The sequence below is a fragment of the Hippocampus comes genome, unplaced genomic scaffold, assembly GCF_001891065.2.
Source record: "Hippocampus comes isolate QL1 unplaced genomic scaffold, H_comes_QL1_v1.1 scaffold200, whole genome shotgun sequence".
In the NCBI taxonomy this organism is placed as follows: domain Eukaryota; kingdom Metazoa; phylum Chordata; class Actinopteri; order Syngnathiformes; family Syngnathidae; genus Hippocampus; species Hippocampus comes.
In genome coordinates, this window is record NW_017805460.1 from 17213 (window position 1) to 40633 (window position 23421).

The 23421-nt window shown below is 42.8% G+C and overlaps 1 protein-coding gene and 1 long non-coding RNA gene across 2 annotated transcripts in view; both read right to left on the reverse strand.

The window, feature by feature from the left end:
- Nucleotides 1-23421, reverse strand: part of LOC109518661 (RNA-binding protein Musashi homolog 2-like) — a 43516-nt gene that overhangs the window by 4561 nt on the left and 15534 nt on the right. Inside the window, exons 4-6 of the mRNA XM_019874667.1 lie at nucleotides 6755-6874; nucleotides 5532-5735; nucleotides 2071-2219 (exon numbers count right to left, since the gene is read on the reverse strand). Of these exons, the coding sequence (XP_019730226.1) occupies nucleotides 2071-2219; nucleotides 5532-5735; nucleotides 6755-6874 (473 nt within the window). The remainder of the gene's footprint in view (nucleotides 1-2070; nucleotides 2220-5531; nucleotides 5736-6754; nucleotides 6875-23421) is intronic.
- Nucleotides 19436-23421, reverse strand: part of LOC109518664 (uncharacterized) — a 12911-nt gene continuing 8925 nt past the window's right edge. Inside the window, exon 3 of the long non-coding RNA XR_002168806.1 lies at nucleotides 19436-19446. This is a non-coding gene — a long non-coding RNA (uncharacterized LOC109518664). The remainder of the gene's footprint in view (nucleotides 19447-23421) is intronic.

The window sequence follows — 23421 nt, forward strand, 5'->3', positions numbered from 1 at the left end:
CTTTGACACCATTTCTCACCCTATCCTCCTCAATAGACTCTCCTCCATTGGTCTCTCTCACACTCCCCTCAGTTGGTTCCACTCCGACCTCATCGGCCGCACTCAGTTTGTCCAGCTCAAATCCTTCACTTCAAAGCCCTCCCCAGCCACCACAGGTGTACCCCAGGGATCTGTCCTAGGGGCCCCTTCTCTTCATCATCTACCTTGTGCCTCTTGGTCATATCTTCCGCAAATTTAATATCCACTTTCACTGCTTTGCTGATGAGACATAGCTCTTACCTTTCCTGTAAACCAAACTCCACACTCCCGCCCACCTCCGTCACCTCTTGCCTATCCGAACTCAAAACATGGTCTTAAATTAAATTCTAATAAAACTGAAATCCTCCTCCTTGGCACCAAATCCACTTTATCTAAAGTAAACAGTTTCTCCCTCAACATTGACAGCTCCTCAGTGTCCCCCTCCCCTCAGGTTAAGAGTCTGGGTGTCATCCTTGATAGCATGCTTACCTTCCACTCACATATTAACACCATCACCCGACCTGCTTATTTCCACCTCCGCAATATTAACAGACTTTGCCCTTCCCTCACCCCCCGCACCACTGCTATTCTTGTCCACAGTCTTGTCACATCCCGCTTAGATTACTGCAACGCCCTCCTCTTCAACCTACCTCAAAAGTCCCTCCATAAAATCCAACTGCTTCAAAACACCTCTGCTCGCATCATTACAAAACACCATCCTGGCAGCACGTCACCCCCGTCCTTCAGCAGCTCCACTGGCTCCCTGTCCAATACTGTCACGTAGCGAGATGATGGTGGACCCCAAAAAGCAGGCAGGAGGCAGGAGCAGGTTGTACTTGATGAATTGTATTTAGTAAAACACAGAGAAAACTGAATCCAAAACAACCAAAGTCCTAAAAAACAAAAATAATCCAAAGTATCAAACAAAACCCAAGCTGTAGCTAAAAACTAACAGTCAACAAAACATGATCGAGAACACGACAGCTACAGCAAACAAACAGACATGACAGCAAGAAAGAAACAATGACCCGACACTGAGTGGTCTTGCCGAGTCCTTTTAAAGCCATAATTAGATGACGGCCAACAGGTGTGCAGCTGCAGGGAGAACCCTGCAGTGCCACCTGTTGGTCACAAACACAATCATGACAAATACCGCATCCACTACAAACTGCTCCTATATACATATATGGCCATCCACAACCTGGCCCCTCCCTACCTGTCCGACCCTCTCCAGGTGCTTACCCCCACTCGCTCCCTCAGGTCCTCGTCCTCCCTCTGCCTGTCAGTGCCCCCTGCCCGCCTCAGCACGATGGGAGCCAGAACCTTCAGTCGCGCTGCTCCTCAGCTCTGGAACAATCCACCTCCGGACCTCCAAAACTGTACACCTCTCTCCACTTTCAAGTCCCGTCTGAAAACACACCTGTTCAGGACTGCCTACAACACATAATTCTTCCATTTCCTCTGTTTTGTGATTTTATGTCCTGTTTTTATATAATATTTATCTTATTTATTTTTACATTGTATTTCCTTTATTGTCTGTACAGTGTCCTTGGGTGGCATGAAAGGAGCTTTTAAATAAAATGTCTTGTTATTATTATTATTATCACTAACGCTGACCGACTGCCTACCAGACATAATGTGTGCCTACCACATTACATCGGCAGCCAAATGTCAACATAATGTTGTAGGCACCAACGAGACTTTTTCACCTGCAAAGCGCTTTTCTGATTCAAACATGCTGCTTGGTGGCTTGGATTTTATTTTTTTGTTGTCGGGGGCAGGGGGGAAGCGTCCATAATTAAAGAATCTACAGTCTTTGTAAAGGTGCGATGCTTCTCATGACGGTCGTCAAACACGTTAAAGTGACTTGCCCATAGATGAAAGATGCGCAGGGTGTGTAAAATAAATAAATAAAAACGTACTTGCGAATTTGGCCCGTAGCCAACAAACTGAGACTGAATCAACCTACCCTAAATGGCTTTTTTATACCTATCACTGAACAGTTGATATCGCCAGGAGAGATGTTATGATGTTGCAAAAGTTGACACTCACAGCAATACTGTGGCTAAAGGGGGAAACAGGCTGTGGGTTTGGAGCACTGATATAGCTGCTGACGACGGAGTCCTGAGTGGCAGTCCCATAGAGGTTAGCAACATGACCAGGGCTGCTTGTACCAGGGAAAGGTCCAGGCCTCGTTGCATCTGTTAAGAAAGAGTCACCGAGGGATTAGTTACATGAACAAAAACAGAAAAAATAAAGAAATAAATAAATCCAAAATACATTTGCAATACAGGCCGTTGTTGTCTCCCGCTACAAGTCCACAACTTTACACAAAAATATTCAGGGTTATATTATCTACCCAACTGAAATGTTTCAGGTGGCCCGGTAGTCCAATGGTTAGCATGCCGACTTCACAGTGCAGGGGTACCGGGTTCAATTCCAGCTCCGGCCTCCCTGTGTGGAGTTTACATGTTTTCCCCGGGGATGCGTGGGTTTTCTCCGTGTACTCCGGTTTCATCCCACATTGCAAAAACATGCACAGCAGGCTGATTGAACACTCTAAATTGTCCCTAGGTGTGAGTGTGAGCGTGGATGGTTGTTCGTCTCTGTGTGTCCTGCGATTGTCTGGCAACCAGTTCAGGGTGTCCCCTGCCTACTGCCCGAAGACAGCTGGAAGAGGCTCCAGCAGGCCGAGGTTAAAGCGGATCAGAAAATGGATGGATGGATCATTATTAACTGGGGAAATGGCAATTTTGTGACCGTCCACTCGCCATACACTTATCTTTAGTACGTTATCTCCAGCCCTAGAGGATTGCGCAGCAGCAGTAAGGCTAACTGGTTTGTAATGTCTGTGGATAGGGGAAAGTGGAGTCAGGTTTGAGAATGGAGCAGAAAGATGCTCACTGCTTCTTAGGTGAACCAACTTCAGTGCTTTAAAGTCAACTCCTGTAATCACGTTATTTCCAGCCCGAGAGGATTGTGCAGCAGCAGTAAGGCTGCATCATTTTGGAATGCATGGCTACAAGGATTTGTGCACTAATGTGTGCAGCATGCAACTGGTTCAGGGTGTCTCACGCCTACTGCTCGAAGACAGCTGGGATAGGCTCCAGCACGCCCCGTGACCTTTGTGAGGATAAGCAGAATTGAAAATGGATGGATGGATGGATGTGTGCAGCATGGTTCGATAAAACCTTTCCTAAGAGTGGCTATGACCCTGTACACAATTATCATTCCAATTCCCAATTTTAAAGCTCTGTTTATCCTCAATCCATCCATAGGCAGTTAAAATGGAAGTCTGAGCAGTTCAGAATAAACAGGAATGGAGACAGGACGGACAACAACTCTCCTCCCCCCAACCACCAGCTGCACCCACTCTCACTGAGGACTTCTCCTCCCCCTCCTCCTTCGATCAGCTCACAACAACCCAGTCTGTCTCCTGGTTCCTGCCTGTCCGTCACGACAGAGCAGGTGAGGAACCAACTGAGGAAGATGAATGTGAGGAAGGCAGCAGTTCCGGACAAGATCAGTTCCCGGCTCCTCGGGACCTGCTCCGACCAGCTGTGTGACATTGTCCAGCACATGTTCAACTTGAGCCTGAAGCTGGGCAGAGTTCTACAGCTGTGGAAAACTTTGTGCTTGGTCCCAGTGCCCAAGACCCCCCACTCTAAGGAGCTGAACAGCTACAGACTGGTGGCGCTGACGTCTCACCTGATGAAGATGCTGGAGAGACTCGTCCTCGCCTACCTTCGACAACTGGTGAGCTCGGCACTCGACCCGCTGCAGTTTGCCTATCACCCTGGCATCGGCGTGGAGGACGCCATCATCTACCATCTCCACTCAGTGCTGTTACACCTGGAGAAGGCTGGGAGCACTGTGAGAATCATGTTTTTTGATTTCTCCAGTGCCTTCAACACCATTCAGCCCAACTTACTGGGGGACAAACTGCAGAACGCCGGAGTGGACCACCACCTCACATCATGGATTACAGACTACCTCACAAACCGGCCGCAGTACGTGAGTGTACAGAGCTGTGAGTTGGACAGGCTACTCTGCAGCACTGGAGCACCGCAGGGACTGTTCTGGATCCATTCCTATTCATCCTCTACACCTCGGACTTCAGACACATCACTCCAACCTGCCACATTCAGAAGGTCTCCGATGACTCTGCGATTGTAGGCCTCATTACAATAGGACTCATTACAGAGGGAGACGATTGGGAGTACAAGGGACTGACGAAGGACTTTGTGGACTGGTGCCAGCAGAATCACCTCCTTATCAACCCTGGGAAAACTAAGGAGTTGGTTGTGGATTTCTGCAGGAAACAGTCCTAACCTGCACTGATGAAGGCTACGGACATAGAGAGGGTGACCTCCAACAAGTACCTGGGTGTTCTTCTAAACAATAAACTGGACTGGTCTAACAACACGGACGCCCTGATGAGGAAGGGACAGAGCCGACTCTTCCTACTCAGGAAACTGAGGTCTTTTGGGGTTCAGGGGTCACTCCTTAAGACATTCTATAACTCGGTGGTGGCTTCGGCCATCCATTATGGCATTGTCTGCTGGTCAGGCAGCATCTCGGCCCGGGACAGAAAGAGACTGGAGCGACTGGTCAGGAGGGCCAGTTCTGTCCTGGGCTGCTCCCTGGACACTCTGGAGGAGGTGGGCAACAGGAGGATGCTAGCTAAGCTAAAAGCTATGATGGACAGTCCCTTGCACTTAACTGAACTCTGAAACATTTATTTTTGTGCATGCAAACACTTTTTCTTCTTTCTACCCCCCAATTTTGCTGCTCTAGACTGTAAATTTCCCCAGTGTGGGACAAATAAAGGATATCTTATCTTAACTTATCTTAGCAGTGATAAAACACTATTTGACACATGAATAATGTAGGATACAGTTCCATTGAAATCCATTTGATGCATGATCATGTTGCAGGTAAAAACAGTCTCTAATCTATACACCAATCTATATTGGATGAGATTCAGAATGCTGCAATATAGTAGCTCGGTAATATTGTGAATACACTTCTCCATGTAACACAATCATCATTTAATGTTTGGGTTATTTAATTTTTTGGGGGTGGGGGTTATGAACTGAAGTCCATCTGCTCTTTACATAGTTGCTGTGATTGAGACAAATATGTGGCAGGTTTCCTTCTTAACAAACTTGAAATGACACAATTTTCTGCATTCCAAAGCTTTAACGGATTGTCTTTTGTAATGTCACCAACAAGCAAATAAGATTGATTGAATGAACCCATAACTAGACATGATCCATGGAAACGGTCACGTCTTTTAGGTAAAAGTGAAAGTGAGAAATTACATGTCTCATAATGTCAATAATAAAACAAAAGGTGGCAAATGAACGCCTCCCCAAAGGCAGTGCTCTCAAATGCATGCAGCATATTATCAGCAAATGTCCATAACATCCACAGACTCATGCTTCAGCACTTTTATCATTATCCTTGGAAAAAAATTAATGTGGGAGGTGTGGACACGTGAATTAACACACCTGGGCTCTTAAAAGGATCCGGGCTGTGAAGGTGTGGCTGAACAGCGGTGGGAGAATTGCAGGCAGAGCTGACATGCTCATTAGGTAGCATCTGAGCTGCCGTCTGTGGCCCGAGGGAGCCATAGTCAGCCATGGAGTAGTGTGCTGCGCCCCTCATGTCACCGCTGGTTCCAGCCAAAGAGCACAACCCATAATCAGGGAGTCCTGGGAGATGGAAGAAGTGAATATTTTTTCGAGCCTGCTGTCTTTGTATGTTGCTGTTGTGATCCCCAGCCAAGACTATCAATCACAAGGATTGACCTAATGATGTCAGGATAAAGTGTGAAGACATGGCCTATCAATCAAAATCATAATTTAGACCAGACATGTTTGAAATATACTCAAGACTAATTAACTCTGCAGCTATGCAAATTACATTGAAAACTGGATAACACAAACTACAATGGCATTGTCTTCATATTCGTAGCACCCCAAAGATTCAATCAACACTCTTTTGTATTGGAAAAAAAAAATGATTGAAGAAAATTCTCAACAGAAGCAATACGGGGAACAATGGTTAAGAGAACAAGCAATCACTTATGTCAGGCTGCGCTCATAAATCAGTGAAAATGAGCGGAATATGCCTCATCCATTTTCGATGTGACACCAAGAGGGTGATAAGCAAGAAATGATGGACCAGAGGAGTAGTTCAGTCTTACTTTGTATAACAGTTTGGCTTTGTTTAAAGTACGGGTGGAAATCCTTCTCTTAGAATTGTTCGTAATGAGACCTAACCATACTTCTCTCACTGTCAACATTGCAAATTTCAATAGTTTGGCTCGTATAACAAACAAAACAATTTGAGTATTGTGTGTAGAAGCACATTTCCACTTTTTAAAATTGGTAACAAGGGCAGGCCTGGCAAAGAAATATCAAGAATCCAAAGGGCGAGGCATCAGTAAGCCTGTTAAATCATGCTGCCAACCAAAGAAATTAAAACCATATAAAATAATGAGATGTACAATAGGGTAACATTTTAGAAAACATTAAAACAACCACAATAAAAAAATGTTCCATGCATATTCAATCAACGCTGCTAACATCAAAAACACCAAACGATGCACAGGAGGATACAATAATTATCTCACAGTGTGATTTGAGTGGGAGTATTAAGTGTTACAATGAATTTTAAAAAATGCATGGCGAGTGTGTCAGGCCACACAGAATACAGACAGAGCATTTACCTGCCCCTGTGTTCTGCCCGTATGCCATGTAACTGCCCCCTCTTCCATGGGTCCCCCTACCTGAGCCACGTGATGCTGCTACTGCTGCTGTTACTGGTCCATACGCTGTGACTGGAAAGCCTGGGAAAATATGAATGCGGCATCCATCATTCCTCTATTTGGAATACATACGACAACTATAGAGGTAAGATAGTTTGCTCTGTTTGCTATCAAACTGAGCATTTTGCAAATAGGAGTAAAACAAATGAGCAAAGACAAGCATGTTTTCCGCACTTCAAGGCGGACCTAAAAGCATTCAATTTTCTCAAAAGCCGACAGTGATCCTTGTAATCCGATGCACCTTATATATGATATTACAGTCTCTTTATGTTGCCCATTGAGTTGTTTACTTGTTAGTGTTCCGATGCCATCGAGTGGTGATTATTAGCAAGGACCAATTGTAATGTAAAAGGATTCTGCCCGACACAAATTGACATGTGCATTCATCAACAAACACTCAAAAAGACAACTACTTTGTGAGCTCTGTGCAGCCATTATGAAACGAAGATACTTCCAAAAGCATAATTAGCTACTCACTAAATGAAGGAAGAAGGACACAAGCAAGACTTCGAAGGATATTTAGCCACTTGTGGATGTGAGCCCAAAGAGTTTGTGTGCTTCGATTGCCTTCATAACTTTTGTCTTTCATGTATTGTTTTTTTAATGCCAATTGTATTTATATGTTCCATGCCCATGTTTGTGACCAGTTTTCATGGGTTGCCAAGGAATAAACCCTGCATTTTTATGGACTTGGTGTCGTGCTTCATGCTACATCATGAGGGAGCTATATAGGGATCAATATTCTGATTTCTTGGAGGTAGTATTTAAAATATTCTGTGCTTTTGTTACAGCTGCAGCAGTTGCAAAAGCTCTTTATAAATAAAGCTGTATTGTTTGTATTGTATTCCTTTAGCATAACTAGTGGATGCATAATGCAATTGCAGCCAGGTCTCTATATTAATAAAGCTGTATTGTGTTGCGTTTCCTTTCACCTAGCTCCATCTAGTGGATGTATAATGCAACAGCAACCATTGTCGCTTATTTATATATATACATACATATATATATATATATATGAGAACAGTTTTAAAATAGGCCAATCATTGAAGGTGCACCTTATACAGTACTCTGAAACGCTTTATAGTGCGGAAAAAATTATGTATTATGTTATTTATGTTGACTTCATTCTTCTTAATTCCATTATCCTTTTTAACCATTCCAACATAGTTTCTATGATTTCCTCTGAAGGTTCCATTTGTTGACGTTCCATTAGAGCTGTCTACTTAGGTTCCATTGACTGATCCTCCATCATGGCTGTATCTCTTTTCCAGTGTTCATGATGTGAGATGAAAGCTTTGTTGGCCGTTGTTATCTCGACAGCAAAAATACTGTGTTTCCAACAATGCTGTTGCTTCGATACTCACAATGTTTCACTTGCAATGAATTGATCCATTAAAAGCTTCTTTCACCTCGAATGAATCGATCAGGAGAAAGTTCAAGTCCAATTGGTTTATCAGGAGAAGGTGCTCTTACTTTTGGTAGTGCAGTTTGCTGCTGGCTTGATTTATGTGCATTTTTTCCAGACACTATATGTGATTACATAAGTCAGGATAATGATGACACATCAAATATAAACAGTGACATAGTTCCTATCTCTTGACACATACATGTACAATGCCATGCTCAGGAACACTTCAGAATATCATTCTTAGTTAAAAAAAGTTCATCGCTACATCTCAACTCAACTGTATATATAGAGCACCTTCAACTCAACTCAACTGTAATTATAGAGCACTTTAAAACAACCACCGTTGCATACAAAGTGCTGTACATGGAGGAAATATCATATAGACAACAATAAACACCAAATCAATAAATTAATAACAAAGAAAGTAGAAAGCACAAAACAGTAAAAGTAAAAAATCAAGTCTGAGTCACGCTGAGTCAAAAGCCAAAGAATGGAAATGAGTTTTGAGACAAGTTTTAAAGATGGGCCGAGATGGGCTTGCCAAATGTTCAGTGGGAGGAGATTCCAAAGAGAGGGACCAGAAACGGAAGAGGCTCGGTTCCCTCTGAGCCTCCACTTAGTTCTTGGTATCTCTAATAGTGTCTGGGCACCGCAGACCTGAGGCACCGGTTTGGTATGTAGGGGTGGAGGAGCTCAGAGAGGTAAGGTGGAGCAAGGCCATTTAAAGATTTGAAAACAAATAATAAGATAAGAAAACCTTTATTGTCTCACAATGGAGAAATTTGCAATGTACAGCAGCAAAGTTCGGTGGGAAGAAGTAGAAAAACAAGAAAAACATTTAAAAAAATGACTGTACACAATTGTTAGAGGAATCCATGAGTAAAATTGTATCATGTTTAAAGTTTCATATAATTTGGGGACGTCTAAACGTTTGGGTGCGTATCCAGCACCCCCCAAATGCCTGTGCACAAAGGCGCCGGCCACCTGGCCGGAGGACTGTTGAAGTCCACAATTAGCACGTCAATGCAGGTGGGCGATCAGAGGAGAGAGGGCTAGACTCGGTCACAAAGGGGGAATGAATAATTCGGGAACAGCGGTTGAACACCAAAAGACGATTTGAGAACACCCGTCGTGCCCAGGCGACATTCATCGTCCGCAAAGTCTGCAACACGTTGATTCAATGTAGACCAGACAGAAAGGCGCCAACGTACCGGTGGTTCAAAGCTTAAACACAGGTAACCAATCACTACCGAGGGGCTGGACCGGAGGTGCGGCATGCAAATACCAGGGGCAGTGTTTTTCTTGTATTTTGCATATGTTACAATAAAAGGTCGAACTCGCGTAGGGCGGGGCTCTGAGTGTGATCGCGGAGCAACTAAACCGTATTTCTTTAACTTTGTCTGAGAAAAAACTCTGACAACAGTACAGAATGCAATATAAAAATACAATATATAACATATAAGCATTTATGCAACTGTGTATGTGCTGCATCAGGTGGCTGTGCTATTTACAATGGGTGAGTGGGGGAGAGTCTGTAATGAGCCAGACAATCGCGGACTCGTCAGAGAACTTCTGAAGGTGGCAGCTTGGAGTGATGTAGCTGAAGTCCGAGGTGTTGAGAGTGAACAGGAATGGAGCCAGGACAGTCCCCTGCAGCGCCCCGATGCTGCAGAGAAGCCTGTCCGACTCACAGCTCTGTGCCCTCACGTACTGTGGCCGGTTTGTGAGTTACCGTATTTTCCGCACTATAGGACGCAACAAAAAGTTTTCCATTTTCTTAAAAGCTCACCGAGCGCCTTAAAATCCGGTGTGTCTTTTGTATGGTCATTACGGTAATACGTCGACTCCAAGATGGCTCCTTCCTGGAAACATGCTTCCAATGTTATAACTTGCTGTTCGTTCAGTGAACTGTGTCGCTGCTTTATTAAATAAGTATGTGTTGCAGCTCCGAAAAAAGGAGAGCTGTGGTGTTAATTTTTTAAAACAGTCTCAACAAATACAGGTACAGTCAAACCTCGGTTTTTGTACATAATCCGTTCCAGAAAACTGTTTGAAAACCGAATTGTTCGAAAACCGAAACCATGTTTCCCATTGGAATCAATGTAAAAAAAAAAAAATCCGTTCCAAGTCAAGAAAACAACTTTTTTAAACCACTTTTTTTTTTTTTTTTTTTACAATTTTACACCATAAACTGTACACATGTAATAAGAGAGCAGCTACTATGTAAAATTCTGTACAAACAAACTGTAATATGTTTTATTTTCACCAATTTTAACATTAACATTGCAACATAAAAATTGAAGGAACATCTCTCTCTGTCTCTCTTTCTGTCGTGGGGCGTGCGCCTATCCCAGCTGTCATCAGGCAGATGGTCTTTCATTTTTAGGATGCTGCTGATGGTGGATTTCAGCATCCCGGACTCCTTAGCCAACACAGGCACACGCACACCTGACTCATATTTTCTGATCAAACTTTTCTTAAATTCTATAGTTTTGCGCACTATTTTCCTCTTTTCTTTACCAGGTTTACTGTCACATAATAGGCTGTTATTATATGAGTAGTGCTTTATGAAAGTTTGCACTGTGTACGTCATACTCCAGTTAATCGACAGGTCCCGCCTATAAGGGGGAGTTCCAGGAAGTAACTGTTAGAGTGAGCACACTGCATGTTTTACTGCTCTGCCACATTGTTATTAAAAGTCACATAAAACGTGAACCTTGCCTGCTGACCATCATTACATTTACCACTTCCACTTGCTTTCTTTGGTGCTATGATTAGGGGCTGTTACACGATGCAAAAATAACAGTCCGATATTACATAGTTCTCAGCAAACACGTCTGCTTTAAAAAAAAAAAAATCTTTATTAAACAATACAAACTCGTCTGCTCACAATAGACGCTACACGAGGAAGCGTCTCCCCAAACACGTCTGCTTTTTTTTTAATTTATTGAACAATACAAACTCATCTGCTCACAATGGACGCTATACGAGGAAGCTGTTTCTGTATGATTATTGCATAATAATGAGACACCGGACACCAGAGTGTTCATTATATGCCGCTCTATTGAAAACTGCCGGACTTACAACAAATGCACGCACTTCCCCCCTGCTGCTGGGGCAAACCATTCTGAAAAGAGGGGGGTTTCACTCCCCCTAACAGAAATGTCTCATCAAACACGTATGCTTTTTTCTTTTTAAATCTTTGTTGAACAATACAAACTCGTCTGCTCACAATGGACGCTACACGAGGAAGCGTTTCACCAAACACGTCTGCTTTTTTAAAAAATCTTTATTGAACAATACAAAAACGTCTGCTCACAATGGACGCTACACGAGGAAGCGAAGCCGAGAGGGGTGAAGTGACGCATTCAAGTGCGCTCAGGTAGTTCGAGAACCGAAATTTGTTCATCATCTGAGGCATAAAAAACTGAAAATTTTTGTTCGAAAACCGAATTGTACGAGAACCGAGACGTTCGAAAACCGAGGTTTGGCTGTACGTCTTTGTCCGTCTCCTTCCCTTCTTTTCTTCCGTTCGACTCGAGAGGCGTTCAAGACCGCCTCCGAAAAAACGGAAACTAACGATTACTTCCATGAAACTACAAAAATTGAAAATAATACATCACAACTGAAAAGCAAGCGAGGATATCACAGAATAAATTCTAAATCACGCCCCCACCCTACAGAATTTATATTGTGATTTCATCATTTGTGAATACACAACAAAGGAATAAATAACTACGACTGACATCTTGTTGTGTTATTTTGACTTCAAGATGGCGCCGGGAGAGTGGCTGCCTTTCCAGCAGCTCCTATTTATTTTGTTCTTCTACTTCTTCCTCTCATAACTTTGCTGCTGTGAAGTGGGAATTTCTCCATTTTGAGACTATTAAAGGTTTTCTTATCTTATCTGATCGTACTGTTGGAGCTACGATAAAGGAAATGCCAATGCGTTTTTCGGAGGCGGTCATGAACGCCTCTCGAGTTGACCGCAAGAAAAGAAGGGAAGGAGACGGACAAAGACACACCTGTGTTTGTTGAAAAAAGGAGAGCTGTGGTTGTGGTTTTATTTTATTTTTTAAACGCAGACTTTATTAATGGTTTTCACAGTCTCAGCAAGTACGGGTACTGTACGTCTTTGTCCGTCTCCGTGCCTTCTTCTGTTCCACTCGAGAGACGTTCAAGGCCATCTACGAAAAACGTAAATTAATTCTTACTTCAATGAAACCACGAAGAAAATCAAGCGAGGAAATCACAAAATAAATTCTGTAGGGGGGGGGATATAGAATTTACTTTGTGATTTCCTCACTTGGGGCGGCCCGGTAGTCCAGTGGTTAGCACGTCGGCTTCACAGTGCAGAGGGACCGGGTTCAATTCCAGCTCCGGCCTCCCTGTGTGGAGTTTGCATGTTCTCCCCGGGCCTGCGTGGGTTTTCTCCGGGTGCTCCGGTTTCCTCCCACATTCCAAAGACATGCATGGCAGGCTGATTGAACACTCAAAATTGTCCCTAGGTGTGGATGTGTGCGTGGATGGTTGTTCGTCTCTGTGTGCCCTGCGATTGGCTGGCAACCGATTCAGGGTGTCCCCCGCCTACTGCCCGAAGACAGCTGGGATAGGCTCCAGCGCCCCGCGACCCTAGTGAGGATCAAGCGGTTCGGAAAATGAATGAATGAATGAATTTCCTCACTTGATTTTCTGTTTTGACGCATATTTTCAATTTTCATAGTTTCATTTAAGTACAGTAATAGTTAATTTACATTTTTCAGAGGCGGTCATGAACGCCTTTCGATTTGAATGGAAGGAGCGTAGCACCATCTAGTGGACGCATTGTAGATTGCGCCTTTTAATGCGAAGTGTCTAATATATGAGAAAAAATTACAAAACAGCCATTCATTGAAGGTGCGCCTCATAATCCAGTGCGTCTTTTAGTGCGGAAAATACGGTAATCTGTAATCCAAGATATGAGGTGGTGGTCCACTCTGGCGTGCTGCAGTTTGTCCAGTTAGGATCTTAAAAAGAACTCTACAATGTATCGGGAGCCAGTGAAGGGATGCCAGAGTAGGAGTTATGTCATACATGGCAATGGCGAGTGATGAAAAAAGCGGAAGGGGCGTGGCCTGGACGGGGCGTGGTCTGGACGGGGGCGTGGTTACTTACAAAAGTAGCACTAAACATGCTGAAGATGAAGTGTATTAAATTTACACAGTTTGAAAATTGAACAGAAAAAAATCCCAAGATCGCCACTATTCTTTCAAGTGAAAATTTGTGCAATTTTGCCTATGCATTCCTGGTGAGCACCAATATGTAACTCCAAATTTGCTGCTCAAAATCAAAACAACACCGAGGTGGATACCAGGTCGGCGCACCAAAAGGGTGGGGGCATCCTGCTTTTTGGCTTCTTTGCGCTCATGAATGGAAGCTTTTAACTCCAAACCGCACGTGAGCGACAGAAAGTGAAAGAATGTCGGGCTGCTTAATGACGGCACAGGAGGGGCGTCAGTGGAGCAGATTTCGTTGCTTGGTTCAGCCAAAGTAAGTACCCCAGCGCGTAACGTCTTTAGTTGTATCCGCTGACGAAGTTTGTTTGAAAAATGCCGATCCCAAAGAATAATTGCTCCGTCGAATGGCGATTTTGTCGGCATGTTTTTTCACTTTTGTTGCATGATCTGTCAGTGCCACGCATCCACGTTAATTAAGTCACTACAGTACACACAATAATCTTTGCCTGCTACGTCTGGTTTCTTCAAAAATTGTCCAAGAGCTTTTGTAACTTCGTCGAACTTGGAACCAATTTTAACCTTTACAGTGACTTTTCTGTCAAGCCAGTCCAATCGGAATTTATTCTTGACATTTGAGTCAATTTCTAGGATTAAAGACTCCTGATCTTTCGTCAAAATTTTCATAATTCCGCTCAAAACGATCCCAGAACAATGAATTTGCGAGACGAACAGGCCGCCATGAATCAGGTAAAGCAATATGTTACATGCAATTTGATTGGTCCAATCGCTTGTAGTTAACCAATCGCTGGGCTGTTTATAATCGAGCTAAGACTTCCGCAACAAATAATGCCTTCAGTGATCTGATTAGTTGAAGCTTTCATACACGTCCAATCGCAGGGCTGTTTACAAACGGAAAACGGAGAGACTGTTCGGGAGAGCTCGTGAAAACTCGACGATAAGGTACCTGACCGCCCCTAAAATTTTCTCAACGGATTTAGACGATTCACAAAAATGATCAATTTAAGAAATAAAACGGCGGATTTCCGCGGATCCGCGGAAAATTGCCATGTATGTTATGTGCTCCCTCTTACGAATACCAGTCAAGAGGTGAGCAGCAGCTTTCTGGACCAACTGGAGACGCTTGATGGGGGATTTTAAAAGGACTTTAAAACAACCACTGCTATATACCAAGTGCTGTACATGGAGTAAAAATAATTCATACAACAAACAATAAAACAATCAGTAATGACAAAGACAGTCGAAAGCACAAAAATAGTAAAACTAAAAATCAAGTCTCACGCTGAGTCAAATGTCAAAGATTAAAAATGAATTTTAAGACAAATTACATTATATTTACTATATTTGTATTTTTATTTTCACAAGTCTTGAAATTTTCTGGGCCAACCTGGTAATTGTATTTCATGCCATATGTGGAAATGTGTGCTGGTATGATAATAAAACTCCTTGAATCATTGAATCCTGAAAGGGGAAAGCAATCCCAACTTTTCCAGGACAGTAATATGTTCTATGCCCTTCTACTAGTCTAAACACAGCATTCTGACTAATGCTGAGTTTGTGGAATATGAGTTAAGCACCTGAATCGACCCGCAAAATGGCCGCCCCCTGAGATGGACAAAAACAGTTGAATTTCGCGACTATATTCTACAAACGCAATATTAATTAGAATGCCGTGTTTAGACTAGTGGGGCTGCATATAATATATTATTGTTAAGATTTTTGGGGGGGGTTGACTCCCCCTTTGACTGTTTAAAATTGGCATTTCAATCAGATCATCCATCAGTTGCAAAACACAGCCGGTAGGATCAATGTTGCCAAATTATTTTTTCGCCTTTCCTTACATTATATGAGTTAAAAAGAAAACGCATGCAAACTTTTGTAAAGGATTCACCATAAACGCAGATGAAATTCTCTCTTTACCACTGAGCCATCACCTTAATGTAGTAGAGGTATTTTGTGTGTCTCGGTGATCCCAGCAGCTAAATTGGCTTTATGCCACAGGCAAGGTCATCCATAGGAGAAACATACTTTTTCAGGTCCCTTACCAAGGATGAGTCAATGATCCCTCATAATGAAAAAAATAATTGGAGCTCATTTTCCCTCGACAGGAGGTGGGTCACCGTGGCCACCCACTTGAAGCAGGTCTGGAGGTGGGGCTCAACAATAATAATAATGGTGATAATAATAATGATAATAATACATTTAATTTTGAAAGTGCTTTTCATCGTACTCAAAGACACTTTACAAGAGTTTAAAACACAGGATAAAATGCACACTTTAAAGCCAAGCCCACATGATTTAAAACAAACACATTTAGAAGAAAAAAAACAAAGCAGAAATGGATAAAAGAGATTAAAAGGTGTGAAAAGCATTGCGGAACAGGTGAGTTTTGAGAAATGATTTGCAGGATTGGAGGTCAGTAGAGTTGTGGATGTCTTGTGGTAGAGAGTTCCAGATGGTGGGGGCGGCGACAGAGAAGGCTCAGTCCCCCCAGGTTCTGAGCCTGGTCACGGGGATGGCGAGGAGATTTGTCTTTGAGGAGCAGAGGTTGCGTCAAGGAGTGTATGGGTGAAGAAGGTCAGAGAGGTAGGAGGGGGCCTGATTCTGAAGGGCTTTATAGGTAAGTCAGAGGAGTTTACACTGAATACGTTGGGGAACGGGGAGCCAGTGGAGGTTTTTAAAGACGGGGGTGATGTGATCACGAGTGCGGATGTGGGTGAGAAGGTAGGCGGTGGTATTCCGGATGTACTGTAGTTTGTTGAGGAGTTTGGGGGTTGTACCGTAGAGCAGTGTTTTTCAAACTTTTTTGAGCCAAGGCACACTTCTTTCATTGAAAAAAATCTCGCGGCACACCACTAGCTGAAAATGTGACCCCCCCGCCCCAATATAACGGTTATATTGTTACTATAACCGTTTCTAACATTTGAGAATGACGTTATAACAGCTTGAATTGGAATCAAATGAACACAAAGAAAACAGTATTTTATCATCTTTAATATGTATCGTTTCACCGTTGTCCTGCATTCATGCGTCACAAATTCGCTTGTCTCCCGTAGAAACACAAGGCAATTGGCTAGCTGTTGCTGCTCCCTAGTGGTATGGGAGGGTACTACATGATTACTTTCTGGGCGAAAGACCGCACAGGCATACAAATTGGATATTTTCCCGCAGCACACCTGACAATGTCTCACGGCACACCAGTGTGCCGCAGCACACTGGTTGAAAAACACTGCCGTAGAGGATGCAATTGCAGTAGTCAAGGCCGGAGGTGATGAAGGCGTGGATAAGGGTTTGTGCGGCGTTGAAAGAAAGTGAAGGGCAGAGGAGAGAAATGGTTTTGAGGTGGAAGAAAGCAGTTTTGGTGATTTGGGTGATGTGTTGGTCGAAAGAGAGATTATTATCAAAAAGGACACCCAGGTTGCAACAGTGAGAGGAGGGGAGCAATGGCAAGCGTCTGGTGGTAGGGCCTGCACCCATGCGGCCCAGCCAGGCACTGAATGAAAAGGCAACATGAGTACCATGGGCTCACAAACTATGGGAAGGGGCCAACGGGGTCGTGGTGACCCTAAGGGTCTGATTCACGCCTCCATTTAGCCATTATAATATCTGCCTCCCTCACCCCGACACGCACACACACACACACACACAGACACACACACACACACACACACACACACACACACACACACACACACACACACACACAGCTCCCAAATTTCTAAACACTTGTTCCACTTAATAAATGTAACTTAACATGCCAAAAGAAGAGTTTATACAGAGCTGCTGATTATAGGCTGCATTCATAAATTCACGTGAGTGGAATGCACTCTGCATCCTGGCTACGGATGAGTATGATGAAATGTTGGCTAATCTTCTTCTTCTTCTTCTCCTTTCGGCACATCCCTATTCAGGGGTCGCCACAGCGAGTCAGTAATTTCCATCCGCCCCTGTAAACCGTCCCACCAACTCGCATGGTCGTCTTGGCAAAAGTTTTACGCCGGATGCCATTCCTGACGCAACCCTCCCCATTTCTCCGGGCTTGGGACCGGCACTGGGGAACAGTGCACCCCCAGGGGAGGGCACTGCCCCCCAGCGGCTGGGTTGTGAAATGTTGGCTAATAACTGTTTAACAAAGTTTTTCTTTTTTTCTTTAAATGTCTTACCTTCAGTAATGGGTAACAATCCTGATGGCTGAAAATATCTTTTTAATTCTTGTTGTTGTAATAAGTGCAAGTTATTTGCCATGACTACCGCTGCCTCTTTGTCGTCTGTGATGTGCTGTCACGAGATCCTCCTTAGGTTTTTGTATTATGACTTCCTCATTTATTTTGATGGTCCACTTACAGGGACTTTGTTTGCTTCCTCTATTATCAGGCTGGGCCGGAGGGTGCTCCCGCACCTGCAGCTGATCAGCAATCACCACCTGTGGATCAGACCTCTGCTGATCTGCAAGCGGGTGCCAGATGATTCGTGAATTACGAGTGGTATCTTGGCCTTTTTTGGCACATATGCTTGCCCTTTTTGGTAGTGATGGGAAAATGAAGCCTCATGAAGCAATGAGGCTTTCCATCCAACTGGTTCGTTCCTGGGCCGAAGCATCATGAGGCTTTATTTGTACTATTGCGCCATGATGTGGAAAATAAATGTCATGACAGACAGTGATTAAAATGATACCATGGATTTGACGTAGAGGTAAAATCGGGCCAAAACAATCCAGCCCGACCCGGCACGAGCCTGACCAATTAGCTTGATTTGCAGGCCCGAGCCCTAACCAAACCTGACATTTCCTATTAAATTTGTGATGACTCGGGAGGAGGAGGGGTGATTTGTGAAAACAAATTAAAGCCTATCTTTTGTCACGAAATCTAAGTTAAACAAGTCTGTATAATTATTTACATATTTTAAACATGTATTTCTGTTTCTGCAGAGGGTACATTAACCGACGATTTTCCATCATTGACGGATTTTTTTTAAGAGTTGTCGGAAAAATTTAAGGCTGTCCGTCATTTTGACAGGTTGAAAATTGGGCCATTCTCCACAGCAGCAGTTCGTCCTTAAAAACCGAGCGCGGCACTTGAAGAAAGAGAAGCAGCGAGACAAAGAAGAACAATGACGGCTGGATCATAGAGACATGAGGAGTTCTTTGAATTGTCATTGCGAGAGTTTAGTACAATACGTGTTGTGATGAGGCCACTTCTGTTTTTTTGCGTACCACGGTCTCTCGTGACCAAAACTATTCACGGCCTCGTAACGAACAAAATAAAAAAAAAGTCAGCGAGAGAGAAGCCCGAAGTCGGGTCGGGACGGGCTCGGGCGGCCCAATCTTACCTCTAGTCAGGGTCACCTGTCAGCTCATTGTCGTCCCGGTGCGCCGTTTTATTTCAAATCACTTGCGAAGCTATTTGTTGGCGGTGACGTAGGAATCCCGTCTCGCGAGGCTTCGGACGTAGCAACGCGCGTTCCGAGGCTTCAGGCGTGGCCACATGCGTAATCGACACGTGCCTCGAAGCACGCCTCGCAGATTTTTTTCCGGTTTACTCAGCACACGCATCAGAGCCTCAGCACAGTTGGGCACATCACTACTTTTTGGATGTTTTGTGTATAACTACTTACTCTTCCCAGTGCCTCCCTGCTTCTGCCTTTTCACCCACGGACCACGTGATCTTACGATTATCCTGCTCCCCATTCGCTCTTGGATCCACTGCTACTTCTAACTTTCCTGAACCATAACATTGTCGTCTTACTCATTCTTTTTAAAAGGAGGAAGAGGAAGACGAAGAAGAATCACTCCCGCTGGAAGATCGGAAGTAGTCATGACAAATCATTTTCACTTTGCACAAGAATAAGATTTTAAAAGGCAGATTAATTCACCAGGATCATACTTTAGGCTACCATGTAACAAGGAGTCAAGTTGAGGGAAGCCATTTTAAGTTAAAAAGAAAAATTTGAATCTAGTTATTAGCCAATATTTCACCGTTGTCCTCCTGCAGTAGCAGGATGCAGACCTTTCTCTGGGCACATTCATGAATGCAGCAGCTGTTTACTTTCTTTGTAGTGCCTGAAATAGACACGTTTTTGCGGCACACTGATTAATTTAATGCAACAGCACATTTGAACAACTTTCTGAGTTTCCGAACTGGCTGGGTGAAGAAGTGCATGTGGAGTACATTTCCAATTGTACTCACAATGAGGGAACTGACATTTTGGGGGTGAAGAGTTTAAGCACAAATTCAGAAATACGTATCAAGCAGGCACTGATTCACAACGACCATTCAGAAACTCAGAGCGTTGTTCAAATGTTCCATTCGGTGTTTCAAAATATACCAAAAACTGAGTGCCAGTATGCTCTCTTGGCACTCCAACTGGCGACATGGTGCACCAATATGTCGGCAGTCCAGATAGAAACAGTTCATGCATGAGCAGCTGATTGGTTTAGAACAGGGGTGTCAAACTCATTTCACATTGTGGGCCACATACGGCCTCGGTAGACGTCAAGTGGGCCGGACCATTAAAAATTATACCATACTCTGCTATAAATAACCAAAATAATATGTCTTTCCTTTGTTTTGGTCTAAAGAAGCACAAGAACACTAGGAAAATGTTGAAATTTAATGAACATATATTTTACAAAACATTTCATGAAGCACCTAAGATTTCCTTAGACAAATGTGCAATTTACTTTTATCATTCACATATATGCATTGCAACTGATCCCACTGACTGTACAAAGGCACAAAACCTTAACAATTGGTATTGAAAAATATAGTAATGCACTTTTAAGATTAAACAAGATTTATAAAGAAAGGAATTTTTAAACCATTTACACGAGCATATTAAATCTAAATGTAATCCCTGCCTACACCTTACAAACGAAGGAGAGTGCTATATGTGTAAAGAATAAAGTATTCACATGTCCTTGATAGCATCTGCTGTGTTGTGTCTGTCTCAGTGACAGACTGACGCGGCAGTTGTCTTCTTCTCTGATCAAAACAATGTTGTCTTTTCCTCTGATCAAAACAGTGTGTCCCTCTAGCGGATATTCCATGAATTGCACCTTATTAAAAATATTCATTCCATGTCTTTTATGCATTTTTTCACTTTTAAATTATCCTGCGAGTGTGATCAAACCTCCTTGCAGGCCGGTTCCGGCCCGCGGGCCGCATGTTTGACACCTCTGGTTTAGAACATAGACTTCGTTCAGACATTAATAAAAGGCAAGCGTGCTCTACCTCTCCGAATACACACACTCTCAGAGTAGTGCATGGGCGTCAGAGTGAATTTCTGAATGCGCCCCAAACTGTTCATGGTCTCTGTTTTTGTGAAACAACGCCCCCACACCCCCCCACCCAAAAAAAAATCTACATTCCTTGACATGTCACACGTAGAAGGAAGAAAAATATCAAAATACCCCAGAAAATAGCAAGATAAAACTGCAATAGACCGAACCGCAAAGTAGGAACGGAACCCTGTATGCCAAACTGCAGAGCGGGGAGACTGTAAATGTATCCATAGCAGACAGTGGGACATCCATAAACCTTATTTGAAACATTATTTTTACTAATATATTTTAAGAATACAGTAGTACGCTCTTCACACTTTTCTCTTTTAATAATAGTTGACAGTACTATGAAATATAACTTTTGGGGGTTTTTACTCGACCTCTTGAAATACTGTGAAAGAAATGTATTTGTTGGTTTGATTTTGCAAGTGAAAAAAAGCAGAGTATCATTCAATGTCTTTTTTTTTTTTAGATCACAAAAAAAAAAAAAAAAACCTCGGCATCTAAACACAGATATGTGTACATTATATGGACCGTACATGGTGAGTTTGGCACAGAACATATAGCTGGAATTACCCTTCATCGGTTAGTGCAGTGGCTCCAATCAGGATAGGCCTGTTGAATGCGAGCAAATATTGGACAACTTTCATTGTGAAAGATTTTTTTTCTCCTCTTGGCTTCTGATTTAGATTTCATTTTAGTGACAGAGGCATAACCCACTCAGTTATCAGACAGAGTAGTAGAATAAGCAATGCTGGCTCCTTTCAACAATTCTGAACAAAGTTTCTTTGAATAAGGTCACTCTTCTGCACTGTTGTATGTGATGGTTGAAAGACCACCTTGGTACAATAAGTACTTCACTGGTGACCTTTCTGAGTGCAGTGATTAATGATGTAATCGTTTGAGACTTCCATATTGACGTGTGACGGCAAGACTCCGACAAGGGAGTTTCTACATCTTATCGACTCTTTTCATCTTCTTACCTTCTGAGAGTAGAGGCCGTGTTTTCTGACCATATGCCTGTAATAGTTGACTTCATTTCTCAACTGAGTGCTCCTTCTTGCTGATGTTGAATGAACTATCTACTGCCGCTCCTGTGGCCATGAGCACTGCTTGGAAGGAACCAGCGAGAACTTATGCTATGTTAACACTGCAAGGCATGATGACCAATGGGGATTTTTTTTTTTTTTTTTTTGTGAAATCCAATGTCTTTATGTGATCATTCACATTAAAAATAACAAACGGGACTTTTAATGTGAAAACCTTGACCATTATGGAATGCGTCCATGAGGTGAATCGCATGCCCACAAAAAACAAAGTCACGTGGCACAATGTTTACGGAAGAAAATATGGCGCCGCATGTAGGGGCCTTTATCATTTCTCTCTGTGGAGCTCGACAGGTCTTCAATCCTCTGCTTACATAGTGCACACCAGAAATCCCAAGGAGAAGAGGAGATTGGGAGAGGAGTGAGGAAGGCAGAGGGACAAAAACATTTTGGCAAAAATGAGATGATTATGTCTCATTCATTGCATTTTCAAGAGACTGCAACTAAAGACGACCACACGCCTTGACTTGTGTCAAAAATCAATCATTTCCATGGCTTAGATATTACTATGGCCACATACAGTATGTTCACTTGATGCTTCAAGTGGGATTAAATTAAGGTGAAATATAAACAACACTGTTCCTCTACAATAATTGCAAATGTAAACTTGATCATGAGTAATATATCCTAATCTCCACCCATCCCAATTGGTGTGATTTGTAAATATGTACAAAGTGTTGATATGTTGCATATGTATCGCATAAAATGCAAAAACAGTGAATAAATAATAGCTAGCGAAAATAATATCTGATTTTGTACATCCTGTATTACTATATATATATACACACACACACACACACACACACACACACACACAGTAATCCCTCACTCCAATGCGGTTCACCTTCCGCGGCTTCGCTGTTTCACGGATATTTTTAGTGCAATTTTTTTTAATGCTTTTTTTTTTAAACAGTGACTTGTGTTCTGCATTCTGATTGGCTAAGGGACTCACCAACGTGAACAGTCTCCGCACCTCGTCTCTGTACAGCTTGCCAAATTTACAATCATAAAATGGCCTACATCATAAAATGGCCTACATCAGGGGTGTCAAACTCATTTCACATGGTGGGCCACATACGGCCTGGGTAGATGTCAAGTGGGCCGGACCATTAAAATGATACCATACTTTGCTATAAATAACCAAAACAACATGTCTTTCCTTTGTTTTGGTATAAAGAAACACAAGAACATTAGGAAAATGTTGAAATTAAATGAACATATCTTTGACAAAACATTTCATGAAGCACCTTACATTTTCTTCGACAAATGTGCAATTTACTTTTATCATTCACATATATGCATTGCAACTGATCCCACTGATTGTACAAACTTTAACAAGTAATTGGTTTTGAAAAATATAGTAATGCACTTTAAGATTAAACGAGATTTATAAAGAAAGGAAGTTTTAAACCATTTACACGTGCATATAAAATCTAAATGTAATCCCTGCCTACACCTTACAAACTAAGGAGCGTGCTATTAAATGTGTAAATGTGAGAGTGCTATTGATAGCGTCTGCTGTCATGGGTCTGTCTCAGTGA